The sequence below is a fragment of the Tubulanus polymorphus genome, chromosome 9, assembly GCF_964204645.1.
Source record: "Tubulanus polymorphus chromosome 9, tnTubPoly1.2, whole genome shotgun sequence".
Lineage (NCBI taxonomy): Eukaryota > Metazoa > Nemertea > Palaeonemertea > Tubulaniformes > Tubulanidae > Tubulanus > Tubulanus polymorphus.
In genome coordinates, this window is record NC_134033.1 from 13,598,700 (window position 1) to 13,626,022 (window position 27,323).

Genomic DNA, 27,323 nt, shown 5'->3' on the forward strand with positions numbered 1-27,323 from the left:
TTTCTCATTATATTGTGGGTATTTACTTCAATGATACGATGCTTTCACTGGTCTATGGGAACCAAGAGAGAAAGAGAAGAGTTATCTGATCTGGTGTTTCATACGTGTTTCAATTATTGTATTCTAGCTGTAGATGAGCAGAACGCTCAAACTGTGGAACACGAGCTTGTATGTGCATTCACCGAACAATCGGAATCACCGGTCGATATCCCCACGCATTCATCGTTCTTCACTCACAGCGCTAGCAGCAGCAGCAGCAGCAGTCGCCATCACCACTGTAACCCCCAGCATCATCACAGTGGAAACTTCCTAGAAGTGCCCACGTACTCGGTAATGTCGTCGTCGGGCGCAGCGTCTCGGACCCCCAGTCCTCGGTTATCCCCCCGGCTTAAACGTTTAGGTGAGCTCAATTATAGTCGCCAGTTTACCGTTTAATAAGACACTTTAGATCCTACCTATGGCTTGTGTATGTACTTAATGAACGCTCCGTAAGTAGATACGTAATTATCTTATTTGCTGAATAAAGAATCAGTCTGTTGATTTACCACAGGCTGGGTTTCATAGACCAACCATCAAAATATCTCCTCGCCAGGGCTGGGTTTCATAGACCAACCATCAAAATATCTCCTCGCCAGGGCAGGGTTTCATAGACCAACCATCAAAATATCTCCTCGCCAGGGCCGGGTTTCATAGACCAACCATCAAAATATCTCCTCGCCAGGGCCGGGTTTCATAGACCAACCATCAAAATATCTCCTCGCCAGGGCCGGGTTTCATAGACCAACCATCAAAATATCTCCTCGCCAGGGCCGGGTTTCATAGACCAACTGTTAAAAATATCTGCTAGGGGTAAATTCTCTAACTCAGTGACCACCGCTTTAGTAACTATGAGAAACCATGGCAATAACTGACAAATTTCAAAATGTTCCCAAGGATTATTTTGACCCTCGACCCCCACACCTGTGAAACACAGCCCTGATATATGTATTCATTACGATGGTTTGAAATCTGTTCCTATGAATTTGTGTCGGTTGTGATGAATCGGTCTTGTCCAATTGTTTTCTTCGTCGGTACAATAGGAATCAGTAGTGGCGTGGCAGGAAGTCTGGTCGGAGGCAGTTTTATTAGTAAAGTGCTACTGGCGAACGCTGATGCACTCTGTGCTGCGGCGTCGCCGTTAATGGAAGAGGAAATTGCGCTGTAAGTATTTTTGTATCTTATGGCATAGGAATAACTGAGAATATGACTCTAAGAATAGGACTCTAAGAATATGACACTAAGAATAGAACTAAGATTATGACTAAAATTATGACTCTAAGAATAGGGCTCTAAGAATAGGATGAATTGAAAGTGATGACTTATATTTTGATTGACTTTTTAAAATTTCTCAGGGATGACTTCACTGAGCGCTGCGTGATGAATAACTATTTTGGGATCGGACTCGACGCGAAAATATCGTTAGATTTTCATTTAAAACGAGAGGAACATCCGGAACGCTGCAGGTCAGTTTAAATAACGTTTGGTTTGACGCATGTTAGAAGACTTCTGAATGTACAGCGTGGCCACTGACTGACCTGGAAAACCTGGAAAATCTAGAAATCTAGAAATAAAAATCAGGGAAAACTCCAGAAATTTCACCAAAAATCTGGAAAACTCAGGGAATGCAGATTATGTTATTGGCGGAAAATGTAAATAGCGGAAAGTTGCCACCCTGATGTTGAAATCCTGATGTATCAATTAATAATCAATTTATTTGAATTGATATTACGGGTTTCATCCAATGATACTAATTAACGTCTTATCGAGTTTCAATTAATGAATTGTCTAATTGTAGTAGTCGAACTAAGAATCTGATGTGGTACGGCGTTCTCGGCGGGAAGGAATTACTGCAGAAAACATTCAAAAACCTCGATCAACGAGTTCAACTCGAGTGTGACGGACAACGCATTCCATTGCCTAGTCTACAAGGCATTGTCGTTCTTAACATTCCGAGTTACATGGGCGGGGCGAACTTCTGGGGCGGAACGAAGGAAGACTACGTAAGCGCGCATAGAATCAATCGGATCTCGCGTAACGCAAGACATCGGTCTTAATTTGAATTGTTTCGTTTTCAGAATTTTACGGCTCCGTCTTTCGATGATAAAATACTGGAAGTTGTAGCCGTTTTCGGCAGTATGCAGATGGCCGTTTCCAAAGTCATAAACCTCCAACACCATAGAATAGCTCAGGTTTGTTGTAGTAATTGTTCAATTTCGTCAACATGACGAGTAGTACTATAAAGGTTATCTATTTATTTGACGCACGAGCTTTCGCAACTAATGTATAGAAGCTTCATCAGGTGAATGAGTCAAGCTACTGTACATTAGTAGCGAAAGCTTGTGCGTCAAATAAATAGTTAAACTTTATAGTACTACTCGTCTTGTTATTTATTCCAAACCCGATTAACACGGCTACTCTACGAAATTTCTTGGATGGATCCGGAGGCTTCTAACGGCGGTTTATTCGCGTGTCGATTATATTGTAGTGTCGTAGCGTGAAAATCACGATAATGGGCGACGAAGGCGTGCCGGTTCAGGTCGACGGGGAAGCTTGGATACAACCTCCCGGATACATGCGAATCATACATAAAAATCGCTCTCAGATGCTTACTAGAGATAGGGTGAGTAAACCGTTACTAATACAGGGTGACCATTAACCCGAAATCAGGGAAAAGTCTGGGAATTTTCTTTTCTTTCAAAACGTTGGGGAATTTTGTTTAAAAAAAATGGAAAGTCAGGGAATGTTTAGATTGCTAGATAGATCACGTGTAAAATCAGTTTCCATCTATGTTTAACATATTTGACTGCGTTTATCGATTGGATTCTTAGCAGATCAAGTCAGGGAGAACAATGTGCATTTTAGGGAATAGTCAGGGGAAAAGCCAGTCAAATGAAAGTGGCTGCCCTGCTATACCCTTCAGCTTAAAGCCAAGTTTTGAGGTTCATCATTGATTGTGTCTTTATTTCCAGAGTTTTGAAACGACATTAAAATCATGGTCGGAGAAACAAAAGGAACGACCAGTGTCTCCAGTGAGCATACCGACTTACATTTCGGAAGATGAGATCGTTGTATTACTGGAGTTCGTCGAGGCAGCTGCAAATTTGATCAAAAGGTAACGATTTTATTTCTCTGATGTTATTTTAAGACCGTTTATGATTCGTTGAAAAATACGTCGTTTGATGATTGTTTTCTAGCGTAAAAGTGGCTTCGATCAGCCACAGTTCAGTCGAACAGGAGTTATTCCAACTGTCAACTCAAGCGTCTAGTTCGTTAGATAAACTCTATCCGGCCGGAAAACTATCCGAGGTAAGTTCTGTTGATTGTATCTCCCGCTTGTATCTCCGTTGCCATTTTATTTCCGACACGTTGTACATTGAGCTGGGAAAATTCATTCAATTAATTGCCTATTTACTAACCATTAGTAATTTGAAGTTAGAATAGTATGAAAGGAACTGCATATTAATAGCTTCGGTAGACGTACGGCGAACTCCCTATTAATATTGCACGCATTTTCTAAAATGAAATGGTATGAAACTATGTACATTACTCAAAACATGTTTACTTGATTTGATTGAAAAGCGTTAAAAGAGAAAGTACCGGTATTAAACTAATGAATAAACGATGATGATGTAGTAGATGAGACTGTGTTTATTTGGACTGCGTATTTTCAGTAGTGTATATATATACGGTTAAAGTCCTTAATAACGCCACTAGCTGTTGGGACGAATGAAAAACATTGCGTTATTATGAATTTGGCAGCATTATGAAGAACTATACAGTAGAACTCGCCTAATTCGGATGATTAGGGACTGGCTAGATTTCTCCAAATTATGAATAATAGTTAACACGGTTCCAAGTTGGACCAAATATTTCATCTGCATTAAGTCAAAATCCGAATTAAGCGAGTTTTACTGTATTTTCATTGAATTCGAGTCACATTGATCGAGCAAATCTGTTCTCTGGAAAGTGTTGGCGTTTAGTGTAGCAGTGGCATTAAGAAGGATGGCAGCGTTATAACGGACTTTGACTGTAAATGTATTCAAACATATTTGTGTAGACAGACTGTTTATGTATTTCTATTATGTTTCACGTATTTTGATTTTAGACGAATCAAAATTGCGACGCGGGAAAATCTAAAGAGGCATGTTACAGTGTGTGTTGTCAACATGTGCGAGACTCTTAACTATGAATTTTTGTTCTTTTTATTTTGACCAGGAAAGACTATTTCTTAAAAATTCGTGAGCTGTGCATTACAGTTTATTCTCATTGAGTTAACTGGGTCAAATCTCAAAAGTGGAACTGGATGGAGGTGTCTTATTTTCATTCAAATTCTGAGTTGAATTTCGAGAATATTCCTACTCTAAAGCCCGATATATATCTGTTATTACCTAATCAGATTTTTGTTTCCAATTTTGTGTCTGTAGTTTGATTTATTTTACAGCTTTTCAGGGATGAAGTTGATTCTGATTAATGTGCTTTTCTACGGGATTTCTTTTCCTTTTTTGTGTGAATTATTTTTGAACAATTACAGCATTTCTTTTACCGGTTACCTGTATTATGTTTTTCATCATTTTGCAGTGCTTGGATTCTGAATTTATTTCGTTTGAGTAAATTGACTTTACCTTTACATGTTACCCCTATACTAACATACAGAGTGACATTCGTAGTATTCTTTGTAATCGTATAAACCAGCTTTATTCAATCAATAGATCGATATTTATCAGATGAATTCATCTTAGTGCATTCTATGTTATTTTCTAGGTTGTACCACGCAGTCACGTTACAGACTTGATAAATGCGATTAAGGCGCTACATCACGAAGCTAGTGTCTTCCTCTCAGAGAAAGCCAGCGCAGTAGTAAGTTACAACAGATTGATGATACATTGGCAACTTTGACTTTGAAATTATTTGCATTCCCGTCCAGGAGTCGATTAAGGGGGTGGTCTGGGGGACCTGCCTTTCCATTGAGGTTGCCCTTTTCGTCAAGACAGAGGTTGCTCAATCCTGTTAATTTGACACTCATCCTTCGGAATTTGCAATATTTTGGTGACTGTCGTCATCACTGGGAATACTTCTGTTTATCCGTCATAGATGTTTGTTTGTTTGTTGCAGCGATTACGTGAGGATCTGGAAGAGAAAATGAGCGCTGCTCTAGCAAACGTTGAGGTTGAATTAAAACGAGTGAATGAGATACCAGGTCTACAACCGAGTGATTACGAAGTAAGCTTACTTAATCATATCGGAGTGGCCACTAACCCGCAAATCAGGGACATTTATTTTCTTTGAAAAAGTCAGGGAATTTTGTTACAAAAAAAGCTAAATATCAGGGAAATTCAGGAAAATTTGTTGAGATTGCTAGATCGCGCATAAAATCGAACAGTTTCCATCTATGTGTTACGTTTTTGATCAAGTCAGGGAAAAAAACGTCCATGTCAGGGAATAGTCAGAGAAAAGTCAGGGAACAAGGATGTCAAATAAAAGTGGCCGCCCTGCATTTGCCTTTTAGACATTTATCAGCACACTTCGATCATCGAGGCTTTGTGTAATAAATTCTGATTGTCAGAGGGGGTTGTTCCAGGCTGCAGATTGACATCAAATATTATTCAATTTGTTTCAATCATATCACATTGTGTTTCAGTTTATATATAACAGCGATCCGACTAAGCGTAAACACGGCGGACATCACGGTCGATTCAGGATTATGACCAAACTGATTAAAGGAAAACATAAAGATAATCGAGAAAGAGACAAACATGCGTCACAGGCTCAGTGTAAGTCAATCATGTTTACATCAGTGGGGTATGCTGAAATTGGGGCTGCGATCTCTACTTTTGGAAAACTAGGCTTTCGAATATTATATCTCGAGTTTTTAAACCCGATGACCGTAGCGATTCAGTCCTGTGACCGGTAGATTTTTCTGGAAATTTTTCATCGGCGATTTGTTTTATTACAGCGTTCAATGTGAATGAATGGAATGCCGAAGATGTCGGTCAGTGGCTCGATTTCCTGTCCATGTCCGAATATAAAGAGATGTTTATACGCAATGATATACGAGGACCGGAATTACTGAGCCTTGAACGTCGTGATTTAAAGGTGTGTAGGTTTAACACGCTGGGGCCAGTTGCTCAAAAGTTGGTTAAAGATAACCGGCCGTTGAATACCATGATAACAATGAAATTTCACTTGTCACCATATCAACTATCCACTGGTTAACTCTAACCAACTTTAGAGCAACCGGCCCCTGGTAGTCTGCATTTCTTGAAAATTATTTAGTTCACCGTTTCCGAAATCCGAATATATTGTGTCTCTCAGTTGAATGCTTCTTCACTTCTTAGGCTTATATTGTTATTTCATTTTTTTCGGTAGGATATGGGAATAAGTAAGGTTGGTCATTTAAAGCGGCTACAACAGGCTATCAAAGAACTCAACAAGCAGGTTCAAACGAGTGAATGATAAGTCGAGATCCGCTATCCGTATGCAATTCACAGCAATTGAAAACGAGAATATGATAATTTCCGAATCAGAATTCATTAGCAAAATGCTCAACTTTGTCCCGGATACGTCAGTATCTTAAACTGAAAACAAGGTGCAAGTCGCCGCAGTGAGGTGTCACACCAATAACCCCGATTAACAATGTTCAGAAGTTGCAATAATGTATATTTTTAAGTAGGGCTTGCGAATGCCTCGCCGAAACAAATCCCAGAGCCTGCAGCTTCCCCCCACGATATATAGATTCTCGAGTTATACGCGAAGAGGACGCATCAAAATTGTTCTCGAACGTCCGAGCAGCTCTGATGAAATCAATGTTCTAATGGACGAACATTGTTAACGTACTATAGATATTATTCAAAGCAATATCATGTGACTATCCGTACATGTATTTCGTGGCCTTTACTCATCGAGTGTGATCTTAAACTCTGTGTACTTATTATCGACGAATACGCAATAATTATTATACGTATTCTACCGGCGGTTTTTTGATCATAATAACGTTTATTTTCTCATCATTGTAGACATTTTTGTCGTCGTTTGCATTTAAAGGAATATTTTGTGTACGAACGCAGTTGTATCTATTTACTGGTACTCAGTTTTATGAATACGGCGGAACCTCGTTACAACAAACTCGCATACAACGATTCATCGCATATAACAAATATAGAATTTTGTCCCAAGTCAAGATGTTTTGATTGATTTCATACTGGATATAACGAACTATCGGTTATGACAAACATATTTTCTGGTCGGATGAAGTTCGCTGTAAACGAGGTTCCGACTGTAGTTGTATTTTTTTTGGTGCTACGTCTCGACTATTTTTCTAATTGGATAAGGCATTACGCGATATGAGTATATATCAAACTGAGTTGTCGACGTTTCGAGCTAATTCGACTGAGAACATAACCGCAAGATTGTAACAAAATTTCTTCAATCGGGAAAGAGGATATTCAACATATTTGTCATTTGTTGGAGAGCTTATTGTGTGCTGTTTTAAGCTGGTCTTGAGAAAGTATATGATGCAAATGTGATATATATAACATGAACTCTCGTCGAAATACTAGGTTGTGTTGGAACTAGATGTTTGAGGAAAATTCAGTCTTTCCAAACAGGTTTAATCTTTGTTAAAAAGTCACTGGTTTTCGGAAATGATTTGTAAATATACTTACCGGGGGTAGTAAAAAGGGGTCAACTGCACATTAACTGTTTATGGAAGGGAAACGATAACCCGGTATATTTGCACTGACTCATTGACTGAGGTTTCCATTTACCCCGGTATGAAAGAGCCGGCTGGCTATTATTACATTATATTTAATCCGTATTCTGTTCGAAGAGTTTGAAAACGGAGGTTTTTTTGAAAATATGACGTGCTGTGATGGATGTTCTTCATACAGTGGAATTACGGTACAATTGTGGTTTCGTTGTATTCCAGACTTGACTACCTTGAAATTCTATGAGTAATTAAGCTCTGAGAGTATGTACTACAGTAAACCACGCCTTTACTTGGACAAACAGGGACCGCAGCAAAATTGGTACTATATAAGCAAAGTCTGAGTCAGAAAAATTATTTCATTTTTGTCCGACTTAGTCAAGTCTGAGTTGGTCAAGTGTAAGGCAAGGTTCACCGTACTATTTTAAGTATATAGTGGTAGTCGGGTCCATTGTAAAACTTTAAAAATGATTCTGGAATGCAGAAAATTTCATACTAGCTGAATTGTTGTACTGGGGTTCGACTGTATTTGGTTTACATTTCGTGTATCTATTCTAGACGTGTGGGCTGATGGCCAGATGTAAAAACCCTTAAGATCACTCGATTTAATGGGTATTATGATGTTAGCGAACTGGTTGTAATGATTATTTATCTCGATGGAATGAGGAGGCGTGTCTCTTAGTTGTTGGTGTATAAAACCAAGCATTTGATGTTTACTATTGTCAATATTTAGCACGGACGGTTTTCACTATCCTAGTTGGAAATTATACATAAATTTGTCGTGATTTTTATATTTGTATCATGCACACAATCTAAAGTTCCTAAAATGAATCACTATATCAACTATCAAGAAATATGGTATTTGTATGTGTAACTAAAACTCCCTTGTTGAATTGCTTTTTGTATTTGTTTTCTATGTATTTATGTACTGTTAAATGGTCTTGCAATACGTAGCTCCTGTTTAAATGTGTGGCTTCAAATCCAAATCATCGTGACAATCAAACTATACATTACGTCGATGTAATAAATATACACACGTTTACACATTATTGATTATTATTACCGGTTTATGATAATTTTGGAATGTACATGATACATTCTTCATATGACTCAATATATGCATGTAGGCCTATAGATAAAACCTTTGCAATAGATTCATGGAATTACTTTAAGTAAAATCAAAATTAAGCATTTTGACTAGTGAAATTGTTATTTCAAGGTCTAGGGCATCACATTGAGCTTTGAGCCTCTAGATGTATTGCAAAAGAAGTCAATATTGAAAAGAAATGTAATGGCAAAGTGGTCTATTTTCTGCAAGTTACTTAATGCGTATTTTTGTCGCGGTTTTGCAATTTATCGTAACTTCGTCTGAAAAATCATCATAGCCTGTACACAATTTACGTATTGAAAGCAATTTGTACTTGTAGTAGACCCTGATATTCCATGACCGATCCCTCCCTGAATTTCAACCCACTGAATTGCCATCGTGTGATTTGTGCGCAAAAGTATCGTATAGTACATACATGTTTAGTATTTATGCAGTACAGTCCTTCCTGACGCTTGCTTGGAGCATTCCTAATCAGATGCACGCTACCGACACGCAGGTTATATATTTTACTATATTATGAATATCAGATATATTATTATTATTATTATATATTGATGTAATTTTGATTCTTATTAAGATAACCAATGTACATTGTGTTATTCCTATGTCTACCTACCCCGATGATGTCATTTATCTTTGTCTATTTCTATTTGAATTGTTTCAATAAAATACCTCGGTGATAGTTTAAAACAGTTGTGATTGTCTGTGTGTGATGCTGAAATTGAGATATTTTGGATCCTTGTTTATCCCGTAGGATACTTAACTCTCATTGTCACAAACTCGATAAAATTTAGATTATTTGCGAGTCCTAGGTTTGAACCAACTCTTACTGAATCCGGATCTGGTTCAAAATGCTGAATGAACAGCAGGATCCCAGGTTTGAATCTGGTCTATTGGATTATGCATGCGGGTAATGCATGGTCTACTGAATAAAGGATTTAAATAAGGAATTGTATTTTTTAAAGACATTCATTTCATTTAAGATATCCATTGGAAATAACAATGTTACTGTAATTAGGATTAGGGCTATTAAACAAGGGATTGAGCTTTAGTTCACAGAAGTAACACTATTGCTAGTGGCAGCACCGTACGGTGCTCAAGCGGGATTTCCTCGAACTAAAGTTAAACAGTAGTGCTCAATATTATATTAGTTCACAGAAATCCCGCTAGGGGACCGTACAGTGCTGCCACCAGGCTAGCGGGATTTTTCGTAATTTAAATTACTACACAATGTCATTTACATAAGGTTGCCCTGGGTTCAAATTCAGTCTAAATGGTTCCAATCCTGTGTGGTCCTGATGCTGAAAGTATAGGAGTGACGATTCATTCCTGTCAAGTTCCTCAATGAATTCAAATATCTGGCAAACATCCTGTACAAATTAAAGAATGAAAAAGACTATTTCTTCATTTACTTTTATTTCAATGAAAAATAAATATAAGGTTCTGAAAAAAGGGTTGGCAGTGATTTTATACAATTAATTATTGCATTAGTAAACGGTACTTTACTAAAATAAATCTATCGCTGAATCAGCAGCTAGGCAATCTGAGCCCGAAATACATTTAGAAATAATCAAACATTAAATTCACCCAAAAGATTAGCTTAATTAAGACTATGACACTGACCTAGCAAATATTATCATAGAAGAAAATGTTTTCAAAACTACACGAGGTTGATTTTTTATTCACTTCGCTCCAGATTTGAAACTAATCATTCAAAATAGAAATCGATAGCAACTCAACAACTTATCAATCATCAGGGTCCCTACAGATCGGTCATGCCTTGAATATAAGGAGCTTTCAACGAGAAAGTTTTGAGGAAGTGTCTGCATCACTTTCATATCCTTATTACTGTCGACTCCTCCTAAATCGGTAGTACCTTATATCTCAGTAAACTGGTAATTCAGTGGTTTTTGTAAGCAAATTTTTATCCTGAAACATAACCTAGACTCAGTTCTTAATGCAGCAACTGCCTAATTGTGTAAAAAAAATCCTGGTCTTGACTGTAATGATTTGGGTGTAGCTTAGTTTACTGTATAGGTACAAACATTAATAATTGCTCATTTTTTTAAAATTGAAGGAGTTTTTAAGGAGTTTAAGGCTTTTTGCTCAAATTTAAGGAGTTTCAAGCACCTTTAAAAGCATTTTCTGTTTAAGGGTCTTAAAAGAATGAAGGAATCGTAGGAGACCCAGCGATTTATTGATAATTAACGCATTTTTGACGTTAACGAACTGCTCGTCGTTGAGTCCGATTTTTTCTTCGTCGTTATCTTTTTCGGTTTATCGCACGCAAAACATTTCCACAAGCGAATCGTTTCATCGGCCGCCGCGCTCGCTACGGTGCTGCCATCTGGTGACAAACATAAACACAACACTCGCGCTGTGTGACCTTTAGAAAAATTGAAACCAAAACATAATAAATAACGGTTACTTTTCTTCAAATACTGAAGACATGGTTCCCACAGTTACTTCGTATTTCGTGGGTGATTTTTCGATTTTCGCAATGGAAAATGGGGCCTTCGTAATCCAGATTAAACTGATCATGATTTGATTGTGTAGTTCAGAGTTTTTGACGACTTACCGAATAGTTCCGAGACGACCGACATCGCCGGATATTTCCACATCGTCAACTGATTTCGAGAGAAACCGTGTCCAGAAACCAGTTCTCTGTACTGCGATGACCATAGAATCGAACACACCTAGAAACAGGACACAGCATTTTTAACATTTCCATGCACTTTATGTCATAGTGCTTCACACTGACCTTCAAGGGCCAGCAGCTAAAAGTAGTCATAAGTCACAATTGATGGCGGCATGTGAACAATATGTGTGACATACGCGCATAACCTCTATGTTATATTAACAAACACAGTACATGTAGTTTACCTGTGATCCAGTGTCAACACTGTTTAAACAAAATCCAGTAGATATATTAAAAAATCGAATATTTCTGTCAGCCGTACCGCCTCCGCTAGCCAACAATGACGATTGCCACGGACACCAAGCTAGAGCCTAAAAATAACGACAGAATATCATCAACTGGTATTGTAGGTTTAAATCCTAGTTTATCCCTCATGTACTGGCCTCTACAGCCTCTGATAACCTCTCCAGAAAGAAACCTCAAACCTAGTTGACACCAAATGAAATGTCAAATGATATACACTAAAAAGTGGCTTATTTAGTGCACCAAATACAGAAAAAGAAATACAGTACAAGTCCTAAATAATGCAACTGTTTGGACCAATGAAAAACATGGCGATATGAAGAGTATTTTCATCGAATTTGAGTTTGATTGACCAAATTTGTACTCTGAAAAATGCTGGTGTTGAGTGAGCAGTGGTATTAAAATGGATGGCAGCGCTATAACGGACTTTGTGAAAACCTCAAACATAGTTAAATCACCCGTCTCTCACTAGGTGTCGCTGTAACTTACTCGGACTGCTGCTTGGTGTTCGGTGAATGTATGTACAGGATGAATTTCACGTGACATCGTCGCGTCCCAGATACACAACTGATTATCGTTAGCTCCACTCGCTAGGTGGCGCCCGTCGGGAGACCACGCCAGACCGCACACTTCCTGCGTATGACTGGTCAGCGTTCCTATGTGATGATCCTGCACTCTGACGTCGTGGTGATGTATTTTACCGGTTCTTGATCCACTGAAAAATGAAATAAATTCAGTAAATTTGTCATTTCGGTAAAATCAGACAAAAATAGACAGTGAAAATTAAAGGAATTTTTCCAAAACCTGCATTCCTTGACAATGCCCTCTACAGGCGAACTGATGTACTTAAACCGAATACGAATACGAATACGAATACGAATACGAATATTTATTACACTCCAACCATTTCCATGGTATATGGAGGAAAAGATACAGTATTTACAATTATTTACAAAAACAGTAGATAAAAGCACTTTGAAACATAACAAACGTTATATACAACATACTATTTACACACACTACCGGAGGGATCTATATACATCCAGACCTAATTTGATAAATTTAGCAAGTTTAAAAGTTGGATTTTTTAAAACATCAAGATTCCGAAAGGTATTTGAATTTAGGTAGCTTTCACGGAATACGGTAAGTAATTTACAGTCAAAAATGAAATGTAGTTCGTCGCCTAAAACGTTACAGGTGGGGCATAATCTATCGGTTCTCGGTAGATGGAGATTTGACAATTTATTTACAGGTAGGAGATAAGACCCAATCCTGAACTGGAATAAGCTGGTCACTAAGTCGTCATCAAGCCGATTTATATAGTTTTCAAATTTGATATCCTTCTTATATTGTCTAAAATTAATGTATAACGGGTTATTATTTAGCCTAAATTCTGTCTCTTGCACATGCTGATCACGGAGTAAACGGTGTAATTGTTTTGGAGAAGTCCTAGAGTTTACCATAGATTGTTGTGTCCATATATACGAAAGGCCACAGTCATCAAAAGTCTTCTTAATAAATAACAGCCAGGGGCTCTTAAACCTATCATTCAGATATAAATTATAAGATATCTTATAGAGAATTGAACTAAGTTTACTTTGTTTGCACTCTATCGTTTTGACCCAAAAATTAATCATTCTACGCTTTACGCTTATATACATAGGATAACGTCCTAACTCCGCTAATACTTGAAGGTTATGGGAATATTTTGTAACTTTCATGATAATTTTACAAAATAAACAGTGGAGGTTTTCTAATAAGTCAAGGTTTTCATATCCCCAGATTTCGCAACCGTACAACGCGATAGGAGCGACGCACATGTCAAATAGTTTAAACATTACATCTACTGGAAGTTTCAAACGTCTGCCCTTTTGAATAATAGAATACATAGCTTTCATAGCTTTATCATAGAGAAATTTTTTTGCTTTAGCGAAACTACCGTTCCAATTGAATTTCACTCCGAGATACACATAATCCTCAACTAACTCTAACTCCTGATTACCGAACATGAATTTTGAAATACGCTTAATCCTACTTTTACATCGAGCGAAGACTAATATTTTAGTTTTATCAACATTCACCGTGAGGCCGTTGTCGGCGCAATATTCAAATAATGTATCCAAATGTGACTGGAGAGATTCCTCATCTTCAGCAAGAATGACTGTGTCATCCGCATAAAGGATAATGAATAAGTTAAGTAAAGTCCCTAGTTCTGGGTCACAATTCACATTAAGCTTTTCAATATACGACAAAGTTGGTTTACCGCGCGTAGCAAAAAAGTCTTCAATATCGTTTAAGAATAAGGAAAATAGGATAGGTGATAAATTTTCACCTTGTCTTAAACCTCTATCAGCAGCAAAATACTGTGATGTGTTTCCGTTAAATTGAACAAACCTGTGATCTATGATAATGCCCTCTACAGGTGAACCGATGTACTAACCTGGATAAGATATGAGCGTTCCACGACAATGATCCGACTCGCGCCGAGTGGCTGGCCATTGTGCGCATTTTCTTCTGCTGTCCAACATCCCATAACTAGAAATATGTGAACGAAACTTTCGAAGTTTTCATTTCAAAATACAGTATTGTAAATTCAATTTGACATCCGAGGTAATCAAAAATAAAGATTTTGATTTATGAATTAAGGTCAATTATTGTTTTTCAGATGTGAAGGTAAATTTCTTGCTATTCACCTGAACTTCACCGCTGCTGGTTGCCACGGCGACAATATTACCCTCTTTAATCCACTTGATGCTGGATATATACTCGTCCTGAGCGGTGAGTTCCATTAGTTCTACGATATTACCACTGGTGGCGTTCCACACATAAACCGCAGGACCGAGCGATACGGCTATATGATTATTACACGACCAATCCAACAAATTCAAATCTAAAACATCAACAAAAAGACTCCATCGATGGATTAGCCGATTCCTAGACACTAGGGGGCGTAAGGGTTGTAAATGACAATTTCTAATGTTTTAAAATACTTTTATTTTCTGTTTTTGCAATTAAGTGTAAATACGCTTTTTTCCTCCATACAGCATGGAACTGATTGGAACGTAATGAATTGTATTTGCTACTTACAGTAATCGTCTACCAGCTCAGGAGCATCGAGAATTCGATCAGGAACCTGTGGAATGTGTCTCGTGACAGTCGCTTTTTGCGCGTTCGTCTTTCCAGAACTGTACAACACCTTCAGATTGTTCATATAACCTGAAATTGAGAAAACAATTCGTTTTCAGCATGGTTTGAAGCAGTAAGGTGCACTTATTGGTATATTTTCACAGGATGGCCACTTTAGGCCCGTCATCACAAATTCAAACTCGTTCGAGTCATCAACAGATAAGTCGTCACATTGCTTGAGTCATCACTATTCTTTTTGTCTATATTTGTATAATTCAATTTACTAAGACTAAGTCGTTATTTGAATATATCATCAACATAATTATCGTCCCAATTACGCAAGTCTGACCGTACAGCAACACTTAAAACCAGTTCGAGTCAACTTCACAAAATCAAAGTATTCAAAATTCACGAATAATAGAAGAAAAAAAAAACGGAAAAAACTACAACAAAAATCAACTGAACAATTTTAGCGAAATCAACGAATCTGATCGGGAAAAATACGATGTACCTGGACTTTGTAAAGTTGACCCAAATAAACAGCAACGTGCTACAAATAAGTGACAATAACAAATGCAGGTGGATTCAGCGGTGAATGAATTAACGATGAGTCTAAAATAGAAACTGTACCTTCAGCTCCGCGCGGAACTTTATTCGTGAACGACAACACTTTCGAATCTTGAGGATTTTTACCGAGAGCATCGGATAGTTTTTTCTGATAATCCGGGTTATCCGATTGGTCGCCGCCGCCGTCCGGTACAAGTTCGTTCTCTTGATTCATCATTTTATAATGAGCCATATCGACATCGGTCGTGCCTCGGTTCGGAATAAATCTATAACAATCAACGACCGAATACAGTCAACATCGCACTATGATATTTGTACTAACTTTTATCTAAAGACCCGGAAAATATGACTGCTTTTCATAAATCCTCCTATGAGATAATCAAATTTTTGAAACTTTTATCTTACGACTCAGTCCCAGTTCCACAGTCGAGGCTAAGGTCCAAAAGGGGACTTAGGTCTCAATATTGGTGTTACGTTATTAGATTGGCTGTAGACCAAAGATGGATTTAGGCTGGTCTTAAGTCCAGGCCATGACTGTGGAACCGGCCACAGAAAATATCTCTCCATAAATCCCCCTAGGCCTATGGCATTATCAAATTTCTGATTAATTAATAGACCCTTCGAGAAAACATGGCTGCCCAACAAAACTCACTATGACAAATATGCACCCTTAGGTTGTGAAAACCAGATGAGATAAACATGTTTTACTGAATTGTTTAATTACTCTATACAGACCTATCAGCCGTGTTAGACAGAGGAGTGCTGGGAGTTTTCTTGTTCGGAGTTTTACTCAGAGATGAGTTTTTATTTGGAGTTTTCGTGTCTTTGCCTTGAACGGCCGGAGTTCTCAACACTGAACCGGAGTGTAGCTTTAGGGGTGACAACGCTTGACGACCTGCGCGTATCAACGAGAATCATAAACTTTATTCAAAGTTCTCAATTCTCGACGTTTCATTCTAATAAACACTGCCTGCCCATCATTAACGACTGACCTGTTTCGAGAGCTTTCCGTTGCCATCTCATCATCGGACCACGTTCAATCGGAGCGTCCAACTTCACCAGTTCATTCAACGTATTTTCAAAGTTGAAATGCGACATTTTCGCCTGTCTTAAGAGCACGGGATGGAGGGGTGCAGCGACACGGGAAAACTTTACACAAAACAAGAGAAGATACAAGAAAATACTTTAGATTATTGGGTATAGGCCATCATTACTAAAATATTCGATTTGATCAAAAAAATTCAATTTTGCCGGACGGATCGGTAATCCAAAACAGAACATCTTTAAATCAGCAGCTACACTTTGGAAATATACACCTCATTTTAAGAGGCGGTTTTGTTTGAAAACATGGTTTTTGCAGACTTTCAATATCATGACATTTCAATGAAGGGTTAGAAACTTAGAATAGATTGACATCCAATAGGCCTATTAGTATTATGGCGTCGATCATCGTCACGAATCGGCGAATTTACACGCGATTTAGGGCCCAAACCATCAAAATTTTAGAAATAGTAAGTTTTTTGGTCAAAAGTTACTGATTTTGAATCCCTAGACCTCCCTGATGATAATAAATATGCAGAAATGAACGCCTATTCTATTTTTAGCTCATCATAATCATCATAGCCATAGCAGGCCGGTTATCAAATTCGTATTTTTGAGTTGATGGAACTCCCGTTCTTGACCTTTTTGTAAATAATAATGGGCCTTCATTAAAAGCTACCTGATAGAGTTTGAGCGACAGTTTACGTCGCAATTCAAACACAAAGCCGAAAGATTACTTACAGCTTTTAATTTTGTTTGACACGAATCAGGAAATGAATTTCGCGCAATTTTTGGTTGATGTTTGTGAACGGAATCGTTTGACAAGCTAATGCCATACATTGAGAGTGGGTTCGAATCCCATATTACGCTTCGGGTGCAATTAATACTTCGCGGCCTGTTCATGCGGGTTCACGATAAGAGCTTCCAACTAACAAAATTGCGCATCTCCGTTGTTTACAACCCCAGTGACGTTCATTACTTGTTCCTTATTCCGTTACTTATTGAAAATTCATCTCCCAATATAAGGAACAAGCAAATTACAGACTGGCATATGCGCCAGACTCAATTGTTGCCAGACAAGATTTGCTTCGAATTCCACACAAGCAATCATTTTTTTAAACAGCTCAACGTCAGTGGGATTCCTTGTGAAGGGGCAAAGAATACAAAGAGACCGACTAGAGAAATTAATGAAAATAGTTTAATTTCTTTATAGTACAAACAATATTCATATATTTACATCTGTACAGCGAAAATCACAAATTGTCCATATTCACGTAACAGAGAAATTTCACGAAATGAAAATAAGAAATGCATGTGAAAGATAAGTGGATAGGAACTCGGTGCGTGCTTCAACTATCTGCTGCTAACGTTTGTCAGATTCTGGTACGAAGTCAAACCGTTACAACATATCCTAATAAACAAAAGACTGCTAAAACTGAACCTATACAGAATAATCAAAAGCTAAAAACATCGATCTGGTGAAGAAAAGTCTTACAGATCGTTCGTAGCGTGGGTACGACCCAGAAAAAAAAAACAACTCTAGACTTATCTGTATGCAACGATAAGAGCTGCCATTTAGATTCAATATCACAATTAACAAACCAAAGTTACAGTAAAACTCGCTTAATTCGGATTTTTCAATCCAGATTTTATTTAATTCTGAGAAATCTGGGCAGGCGCTTGTCATCCGAAATTAAGTGAGTTCTACTGTATTAATCCTAACCCTGAAACACCTCCGAAAATACCAATAACTGATTTCTATATTTTTGGTATTCAAAAATGCATTATTTTCTCAGGTGTATAGGCTAAGGATTAATTATCCGCGTAGCTTCTCTTCAAAGCGATGTTAGCCTTTTCGGCCAAATAGAGTGATAACAGGAATCTTGTAGAGATTGAAATTTGATAATAAAACGTTTACAATTCAGTTTAATTTGACTGATGAGGACTCGGCCTTTTTCATCCACTCCAGAATCATGTGAAGAACTTTAGTGTCTAAATTGCTCATTTTCAGAAAACCCTACGCCAATTTCGTGACAACAATAATCTGACTATTTCGGAACGAACAAACTCAATAGCATAGCACTGTTGTAGTTATCACAGGGGGGTAGGCTAACACTGCATTGAAAGCACCAGCTTAGCTGTATGCCAGGTTTCACCTAGCCGGTGATAACACAGTCGTCGCGGCGCGATTGTTCAAGTGATTATTGTTTTGTCGTTCGTTATTTTCCCCTACAGTGGCGCCACCGCCGCCTCGGCGCTGACCCGTTTTACGGACGACGTTTTTCTCGTACTGTTTCAACAATTCGACGAGTTTATGTTTTTTGAAGCGCGACGCTTCGAAAATAACATCGCGCACGAACGCAGTGCGAATTTCAGTCGTTCCCTGAACTAACTCCAACGCGTCGAAAACTTTATCATATTCTGAAAGAAACAATTTCATTTATTAATGAAAAATAAACTGAATATATTCAACATAGGGTTCTTACAGATCAGCGAATCCAAACCTAAAATTTCCCGTATTTGCTCTGACCCTTGACCAAAACCAAAAATTCCCCGATTAAACTATAAGATCACTGTTTCTTATCAAGAGGTTCCTAGTGCCACTCGTTACCAGCAAGAAAAAGACTACAAAATTCAAATTTTCTGACTTCTCCCTTATTGTCAAGAAATAAATCGTAGTTCCTTGATTTTCAATTCAGGAAAAATAAATCTGGTATTGCCCGATCTGTGAAAACTGTGTAAAACAATTCACTCAGGGGAAAACCCTTAACAAACTTACTTCGCCCTGGTTTTCGAATTTCTTTGCAAACTTGTATTTTCACTTTGGTATTATGATCCTGCACGACCAACAACTTCTGCCGTTGTATGTCGTGACGATTGTTCACAGATGGCGCCAACGCCTCGTCGATAACCAACATAACATCCGGGTCATCGGACGGCGATAAATGGTTGCTATGGTTACTCATGTCGTCGACGTCCATTTTGTTGTCGTTGTCACCGATATCGCTGAGATCGTCATCAGCTTAAGAATCAAATAATTTATATATTATAATAATATTTTGAAAAGAAAAAGACTTTACTGATTGATTAAAGTTGCGAAGGAGCCGTAAATCAGTGAACATACCGACAAACAGGGCGGCTGCAGTTACTCAAAAGTTGATTAAAATTAACCAGTAGATAGTGAACATAGTGACAATTAAAAGTTCATTGTTACTTATGGTATTTATTCGCCGGTTATCATATATTTTTGAGTTACTGCAGCCCAGAACTTAAAAGGTAACCGGGTAAATAGATTTATTTAGAGTACGAGCTTTCACTACTAGTGCATACAGAGTAGCTTCATTAGTCAACGCAATGAAATTACTAGTAGAAGCTACTATATAATAGTACCGGTTCTCTAGATAAATCTAACCTTTCAACCTTTAAAGTATGATTTGTCTTTACGCTAGTTACTTATTATAGGCTACTCCGCACAGATCAATTTGATCGATTCAATTATATTAGCTTACAGGTTAGATCCACTGATGGGGCGGGTGATGCGGGAGGTGTGGAGAATGGTGAACCCGGTCGCCATTGGAAATTCTTCGGCAGAGGACCTACAAGAAACAAAACATCAATCAAAACCAGTAAGACTCAGAGTGAGTAATCCAATGTTCAGTCTGTCATAGTTCCTTATTCAATAAGACTAACTGGTATTCAGGCTTGAATCAGAGCAGGGACTAACTATGAATTAAATTTCATGTCCCCTTGGCATATGTTGCCAGAGACAATGATTTAATACCAGAAATGTCTGCTTTTGAGTAAATACGCGATGATACCTGAAGAGATTAATCACTTACCCGGTTTTCGTTTATGAGGTATCGGAGAACTACCGCCCGAATCGAGATTTGACGTGCGTTTATTTTTCTGCGGATTCAACATCGCTTCATCTGCTTCATCAATCATTAAATTCTGCAATACGATAGATACATGTATTACCATACCACAAATCAGGAACATTATGTTACACAATTGTCAGTTACAGTTAACTCTGGCCCAGTTCCACAGTTGTGTGGGTTAATTAGATCCTGGACCCAGTTCCACAGTTGTGTGGGTTTAACTTGACTCTGGACCCAGTTCCACAGTTGTGTGGGTTTAACTTGACTCTGGACCCAGTTCCACAGTTGTGTGGGTTTAACTTGACTCTGGACCCAGTTCCACAGTTGTGTGGGTTTAACTTGACTCTTGACCCAGTTCCACAGTTGTGAGTTAAGATTTAAAACCACAGTTAATTCTGCAACACGATAGATACATGTATACCATACCACACATCAGGAACATTATGTTACACAATTGTCAGTTACAGTTAACTCTGGCCCAGTTCCACAGTTGTGTGGGTTAATTAGATCCTGGACCCGGTTCCACAGTTGTGTGGGTTTAACTTGACTCTGGAGCCAGTTCCACAGTTGTGTGGGTTAATTAGATCCTGGACCCAGTTCCACAGTTGTGTGGGTTTAACTTGACTCTGGCCCAGTTCCACAGTTGTGTGGGTTAATTAGATCCTGGACCTAGTTCCACAGTTGTGTGGGTTTAACTTGACTCTGGACCCAGTTCCACAGTTGTGTGGGTTTAACTTGACTCTGGACCCAGTTCCACAGTTGTGAGTTAAGATTCAAAACCACAGTTAAACATCCTCAAGAGCTTTTAAATGAGCTACAAATTGAGCTACAAATTCCTGTATCCACAAATCTCGATTCTTTAAAATCTCAGAATGTAGTGAATATTCAGCTAAACATAATGAACTCGACTTACTTTGTTGACTTTGAATGGATTACCGAACATGTGTTGACGGACGGGTTGCGTGTCTATTTCGCGTAGAGGCATAACAAAGTTTTTCAGGTATTCCTGATAGTTACCCATCTCGTGTACGGGTATACTGTGAAGCTGGTCGTCGTCGACGAGTTTCGTTCCCGACGGCGACGGCTGCAGTAGATTCGCCCGCATCCTCGCGATCTGATCCAACAACATGTGTCGCGGAATATCAAACGGATTCCTGGAGATTAATGAACAAAGACAATTTCTTCAAAATGCTGAAAGCTTAGGGATCATTCATTTATATCATGTACCGCTTAACATAAAATCTTGATTCCCCTCCCCTATTGTGTACCTGGTATGTACATCAGGCTACTATCTCCTAGTTGATATGTATATGGACCATACTTAAACTCCCCCCCTTAGAACAGTGTCCTTAGATCAGTGCACACCTCAACTGACCGCCTTTCATACGTCAGTAATAAATGATCAAAATAACGGCATGATTTCGACAAACGAACCTGTATACTTGAGGTTTAATCGTAGGATCCGTAATGGCTAACGTAAAATTACTGAATTCGTTGATCTCTTGTCGCAACATCGATACATCGCCGTTCTGTATGATTTGCAACAAATCTTTTCGTTGTAAAATGGACGTTTTTCCCCTGAAAATAGATCGCGCCGAAAAACCATTATAGATTGCCAAATTCAGCCAAACAATCCTCTCAAAAGTGGCCACTTTACGCCCATTTACAAATCCCCTGCGTTTTGCCGGATTTTTCCATGTCATAACACACAAAATTCCCCGAGTGAATGAGAGAAATCTCTAGGTTTTAAAGTCTCATTTTCATTCATTTTTCATCGAATCACATATTGATTTAGAAACACACCGTTAAAAGCACTATCCAAATTGCACAATTTTCCAGGTTTTTGATGTCAAAATCCCGGAGATTTCCTGATCATTTCTAGATTGTCCTGCTTCCCCGAGTTTTCAGGTCAGTGGCGCCACCCTGTCATTTATTTTCTGATATTCCACTGAAGACTTATGAAACGAACCTGGATTGCACTTTGATGCCTTCGACGGAATGATTTATTTTCTGTCCAACCGATGATACGATTCGATCGTATTCCACTTTCGCCTGATTCTTCAACTTTTTCAAATACGATATCAAGCTGTAGCTCAAATTGTTCTCCAGATTGTCCGGTACCAAGTTCCGGGCACCCTGTTTTTCCAACGCTAATTTCAGCGTCTGCCATAGAAGTAAACAAAACAAATAGAATCAACTAACACCACCTGGTGGATCCCCGATTGCCGCAGTCGGATTGCCGGGTCATCGTTAGTGGTTTTAAACAATTCAATAATTACCTTTGCATAATAAGAAGGCATTGATTTGAGAAAGTTATCGAATTTTTGTCTCCAAGCCGGTGAAGGCTTGCACTTGTGTATTGAAAACAGTTCATCTGAAATAAATTTACGCAACCAGAATGAATTGTCGTCTCCATGAATGAAGAATGAGTCTTATCTAAACTCTTATCTCAAACTTGCATAACTCACCTAACAGCGGTAATAACGTGTTATAGTTGTAAGGCATCACGAACAGATTCACGTTACATAAATCCGTGCTAGCTTTCAAATACCCGAACGCGTGACCTCGTTCGCTGATCTTAGAACTATTCGGCATAAAAACCTGAAAATCATTCGATTCACATTTCTTCAAATTCACGGAATATTTGGTGACGTATTAAAGAAAGCATAAAGGAGATCTTAGATAAAGGCAGTTGCGAGGTTGGTTTTTATGAGTTGGGAGTCAAATCTAATCAATTGCATAACTGGAAACTGAATTACATTCAAACCCTGATATACTACTCACATCTGCGATTAAGATTTTAGCAGTATAGAGCCTATGGCGGTATATCAGGAATAAATTTTGACTATTTTGCTCCAATATAGAAATTTCTGAAAGTACCTAGTGTTAGACAGGGGGTGGCAGTATATCAGGGGTTGACTGTACGTCACACTACTCACCTGCCAGCACATGTTCGGATTACGCCGTTCTAGTATGTACTGCGTCAACGGCGACGGTTCTAACTGATATTTATCGAACGGGAAATTCTCAGTAGCCATCGGTTCACACGGCGTACAAGAGAACCGTACGCACGGATGAGCGTTACGCGGTGGCTGTAAATAGAAATACAAAAATCAAATCGTTTTCCACACCGTATTTCTGTATCGAGCACATACGTAAAATCTAGCTTATTTTCAACGCAATTCTGACTATAAAGCATCATGTATGTAGCCAGCAAGAACAGCTGTAAACCTCTGAAAAGCGCTATCAGTAACAAGTTGAATCTATTTCAGAAACATTGATGATAATGTTACTTACCAATTTATGCGTATTAGGATCGGGCCAGAATGATTCGGGAATCGGCCAATGACCGATCGCGTAACCTTTGACCGCCGATCGTTGAACGTAGATGAGTTTTCGACAGCTATGCCATGCCGTGTTAGTCGGCGTTGGCGTGCTACACCGACTCGACGTTTTATCGCCGATCATAGTTTGTTGAGGAACGTCGAGTAGATTCATGTCCTGATTTTCTATGAATAGATAGAAATGCGAAAATATTTTAGAATCAGAAATATATGCGCCCAACACGACGAGCAACTCGGATAATCGATCAAAATTTTGTCCCTGAAATCTTTTATCTCTCACCTTTAACATCGGAATCTTGATTAATCATACCTCCTGAAAAACAACATAGGTTTAAATCGTTTTTCATCGAAATTTCTGGTTATGTTGATTACTGCGAGCGGTTTCTGCGAACTCACCCTCTGACGGAGGATCTGGACCCATTTTTTCAAAATGTATAACAACCCCGGGTTGTGCCTTTTGTACTAACGATTCCAAACACTGCAACAACTGACGCTGATGGGTGACTAAATACGAACGCCCTACGAATAAAAACATTTATCGTTAAATATTTGTACCTTTTGTTTGAGTAAATTTTCCAATGAAAATGTAAAATCTTAGGTTATACAGAAAATTAAACTATGAACAAGAAAATATTTAATGCAAATCTTCGAGAGTTCAAATCACCCAGTCTAAAAAAGGGCCTAAGTTTCTTGTGCTAGATTTGTCTCTATTCTTGACTGGAATTGGGCACTGGGCACAATTAGATAAACTAAAGCAAGAAGGAAATGGCACAGTAGTTTTTTTTTTACTGGACTGACCTCCGGTTACTTCACACATTGCGTCGATCGGTGAATCTTCGGCAGACGGAATAAATGTTTGCTGCATACTGACTTCAGGTGGCGGCACCGCAGGTATTCTCAGGACGAGACCGAACAATCGTTGGTCCCAACGGAACGGTTCCTTCGTTAGTTCACTGCCGGGAACTGGAGTATGCATTGGTAAATTCAACTGGAAATCAACAAAACATGCTTCATTAATCCACCACCCGTGATGTAACGTTTTTCGACACCGTAAAAACCATTACAATAATCTTTGTAAACATTGATAGCTACGTAGTATGCGTTATTTAAGGGATTATGAATGTCACCACCAAGATTCGATCCCATGAACCCTAGATTGATGAGACCGGCAGCCAGTGGCTTGAACCACTCAGCCAACTTGAGCCTCCTGCAGCGAAAATGGGCCCCCTTTCAATCTTAGCTGGTCATCAATCTCGGGCTAGTGGTTAGAGTATCAGACCCTGGGTCCAGTTGTTCAAAATTTGGTTAAAATATCATGGTAACAACGAAATTCTAATTGTCACTATGTCAAATACAAAATGATAAACTCAAAGCACCTTTTGACTTTTGAGCAGCTGCAGCCCCTGTACATGAAATCATCAATCATTAATTGATATAAAGCTGCACAGTTTCCAAGAGGCTCGATAAGATTTCATAATAGTAGAACAATAAGCACACTCGAACGTGGTGAACGGATAATAAGATAAAAACCCACTATGTACAAATTAAAAGAATTTTAAAATCGAGAATCTATTTATTCAAACAATCTAAAATATAAAATACAAGACGTTTGGATCTCACCCTAGAGATCATCGTCAATTCTCGATTTTAAAATTCTCTTAATTTGTAAATAGTGGGTTTCTATCTTATTCATAATGGTCCCTGTTAATGTGTAAGATAATTCTTCCTACCTCGGCCTGCACACCATTCATTCCGGTCAGTTTTCTACCATCAGTAATACAGATTATTACAGCCGGCTCCAGGAAATACGGACATCTTCCCTACAAGAAAAAAAAAATGAAATCACTCAGGACCCTAATGAACAATTAAAAGCTTTCTGTCCCAAGAATTTCAACATTTTTTGTGTGATGTTTACTTCAGATTTTCATTTTTCTTGTGTTTAAACATTTTCAAAACCTGTCTAATTGCAATAGAAAATTCCCTTTTTCCATATCACTCGTAGGAACCAAAAGCAAGCAGTTCATTTTACTTTGCTGGTTGTGGATGTTCCAAAGTGATTCCATGTTACTCTGGGTAATGTTTAATCATCCCTACCTGTCCATATGTGTCAATACCAGACTGCATCCTATTGACATTGAGCAGGTCGAAAGCATGTTTCAGTGAAGCGCCGAGGTTCGTCAGACCAACTGCTTGAAGATTTTTCAATTCATTCGTAAATGCAGCATGACTTTCTTTCCAGCCAGCCTGAATATTAGATTTATTTATAATCAACCCACTAGGCCTAATTTTAACCAAAATTACCATGTAGTATTAAGGCCTAGAAGGAAATATTTTAGTTAAATGTCATTAAGAAATTAAAATGATGGCTTTGTTTTTAGTTTAAAAATGAATTCAATTCATTAATTAAAAATATTGGGAATTACACGAATTTTAAACTTAGTTTTTCATATCACTGAAAAAATTGTTTTTGTAGTTTTCATTAATTTCATCTATGTAATGAATACAGTAGGCCTACCATTCATTTCACAGTTCAGAATATCTAATTACAGGGTGGTAACAATGTTAACAAACGTTGAAAATTATCGAGGAGCAAAACGCATAATCGCTGAAGTTTGAAATGAAAAGGGTTAATCTTGTCATTTCGAAAAATCGATACTTCCTTTCCTATACATTAGTATGTATGATAGATTACCCCGAATGCACAGCGCTATTAGGCGAGTGTCAAATATGGCGCACAGTGAATAGTACTGCAAAAGGAGAGCTCTTCGGTTATCGGCGTTAATCGCACCATTTCTGCGGGAATAACCGACTAATTTACGCACCGAACTAACAAACGGATATGCGAGCTCGTATTCGTAAAGAAAATAACCGCGCTCATAAATAAATAAAGGAATAAATCCCGAATTTACGACGCGGAATTTAAGATTTTTCGCAGTACCTTCACATTCAATGGCGGATCTTCGAACGTCAACAGCATATAACGATCCCATCTGCTGTTCAGTTGGTCCCTGGCCCGAAACTAAAAACCGACGAAAACGAAGATTATAACCATTTTAACCGATGAATAAAGCTATTTCGAAAATCGACTCATGAATTTTTAAGTTATATCGGGTTTATTTACCTTCATGAACGTTTCAACAGCCGCCTTGGCCGTGTCTAAATACGATGTACCCAAATACGTCCGCTGATTCATCGACGCACTCGTATCCAACAGGAATAAAATGATAGTCATTTTGACAAGGAGAGTTTTTGCTTTCGATTGAACGTAAAAATAGAGTTTTTAAACGCCTAGGGAGCCCACACGGGGCTCGTAAAGTCCCCTAGTTCCTCTCAGGTAGCCATTGTCTAGCCACCTTTCTCAGCGGCTAACACGCCACAAGCCGCGGTCATGTGATCAGTCCGCCATTACTCGACAGCCCGGGAGCATTAGATATTTGTATTTCATTGAGCGCTTCAGCTCAACAGAGTTTCATAAAACTAGTTATGCTCCCTGTTACGGGCGCATTCAGATAATTCAGACCCAATGCACTTAGTATCGACCAAAATATTTCAAGCACAATAAATGCTCCCTTGTTTT

At 38.4% G+C, this 27,323-nt stretch overlaps 3 protein-coding genes across 4 annotated transcripts in view; 1 reads left to right on the plus strand and 2 right to left on the minus strand.

Annotated features, from left to right (window-relative positions):
• The window catches only part of LOC141910707 (diacylglycerol kinase delta-like), a 29,529-nt gene extending 20,007 nt beyond the window's left edge, over positions 1–9,522 (plus strand). Inside the window, exons 16-28 of one of the 2 annotated variants that reach the window (XM_074801440.1) lie at positions 128–400; positions 1,080–1,200; positions 1,392–1,502; positions 1,835–2,039; positions 2,115–2,228; positions 2,525–2,659; positions 3,009–3,151; positions 3,234–3,345; positions 4,801–4,896; positions 5,152–5,259; positions 5,678–5,810; positions 5,993–6,132; positions 6,406–9,522. In XM_074801440.1, coding sequence (XP_074657541.1) covers positions 128–400; positions 1,080–1,200; positions 1,392–1,502; positions 1,835–2,039; positions 2,115–2,228; positions 2,525–2,659; positions 3,009–3,151; positions 3,234–3,345; positions 4,801–4,896; positions 5,152–5,259; positions 5,678–5,810; positions 5,993–6,132; positions 6,406–6,492 — 1,778 coding nt within the window. In that variant the 3' untranslated portion in view covers positions 6,493–9,522. The remainder of the gene's footprint in view (positions 1–127; positions 401–1,079; positions 1,201–1,391; positions 1,503–1,834; positions 2,040–2,114; positions 2,229–2,524; positions 2,660–3,008; positions 3,152–3,233; positions 3,346–4,800; positions 4,897–5,151; positions 5,260–5,677; positions 5,811–5,992; positions 6,133–6,405) is intronic. The other variant, XM_074801441.1, reaches the window with a different exon arrangement.
• A 778-nt stretch (positions 9,523–10,300) lies between these two features.
• LOC141910877 (cell division cycle protein 20 homolog) lies at positions 10,301–17,302 on the minus strand. The gene is made up of 11 exons (XM_074801740.1): positions 17,266–17,302; positions 16,476–16,632; positions 16,219–16,378; positions 15,547–15,749; positions 14,878–15,006; positions 14,484–14,680; positions 14,231–14,325; positions 12,280–12,505; positions 11,733–11,858; positions 11,428–11,545; positions 10,301–11,235 (listed from the first exon to the last, which is right to left on the minus strand). Exons 2-11 carry the CDS (start codon positions 16,579–16,581, stop codon positions 11,054–11,056), a joined length of 1,542 nt encoding a protein of 513 aa, XP_074657841.1. The 5' UTR covers positions 16,582–16,632; positions 17,266–17,302; the 3' UTR covers positions 10,301–11,053.
• Positions 17,303–17,733: 431 nt separating this feature from the next.
• Positions 17,734–27,100, minus strand: LOC141911035 (integrator complex subunit 6-like). Its single transcript, XM_074801983.1, has 18 exons — positions 26,868–27,100; positions 26,685–26,765; positions 25,841–25,990; positions 25,477–25,566; positions 24,545–24,734; positions 24,143–24,265; positions 24,027–24,059; positions 23,700–23,911; positions 23,342–23,494; positions 22,871–23,003; positions 22,682–22,776; positions 22,372–22,565; positions 21,837–21,980; positions 21,316–21,556; positions 20,364–20,475; positions 20,034–20,120; positions 19,304–19,546; positions 17,734–18,945 (listed from the first exon to the last, which is right to left on the minus strand). Exons 1-18 carry the CDS (start codon positions 26,976–26,978, stop codon positions 18,677–18,679), a joined length of 2,661 nt encoding a protein of 886 aa, XP_074658084.1. The 5' UTR covers positions 26,979–27,100; the 3' UTR covers positions 17,734–18,676.
• Positions 27,101–27,323: the final 223 nt, after the last annotated feature.

Bases quoted from the DNA above. Each gene is read 5' to 3' on its own strand.
- LOC141910877 (XM_074801740.1), bottom strand. From the start codon at position 16,581: ATGTCGCATTTCAACTTTGAAAATACGTTGAATGAACTGGTGAAGTTG. The intron at 15,750-16,218 runs GTCTGTATAGAG...TGATTGTTATAG, and splicing joins CTGTCTAACACGGCTGATAG to ATTTATTCCGAACCGAGGCA. The intron at 15,007-15,546 runs GTACAGTTTCTA...TCTCAATTTCAG, and splicing joins AGTTCCGCGCGGAGCTGAAG to GTTATATGAACAATCTGAAG.
- LOC141911035 (XM_074801983.1), bottom strand. From the start codon at position 26,978: ATGACTATCATTTTATTCCTGTTGGATACGAGTGCGTCGATGAATCAG. The intron at 26,766-26,867 runs GTAAATAAACCC...GTCGGTTTTTAG, and splicing joins CTGTTGAAACGTTCATGAAG to TTTCGGGCCAGGGACCAACT. The intron at 24,735-25,476 runs GTAGGAAGAATT...GTTGATTTCCAG, and splicing joins TGAATGGTGTGCAGGCCGAG to TTGAATTTACCAATGCATAC.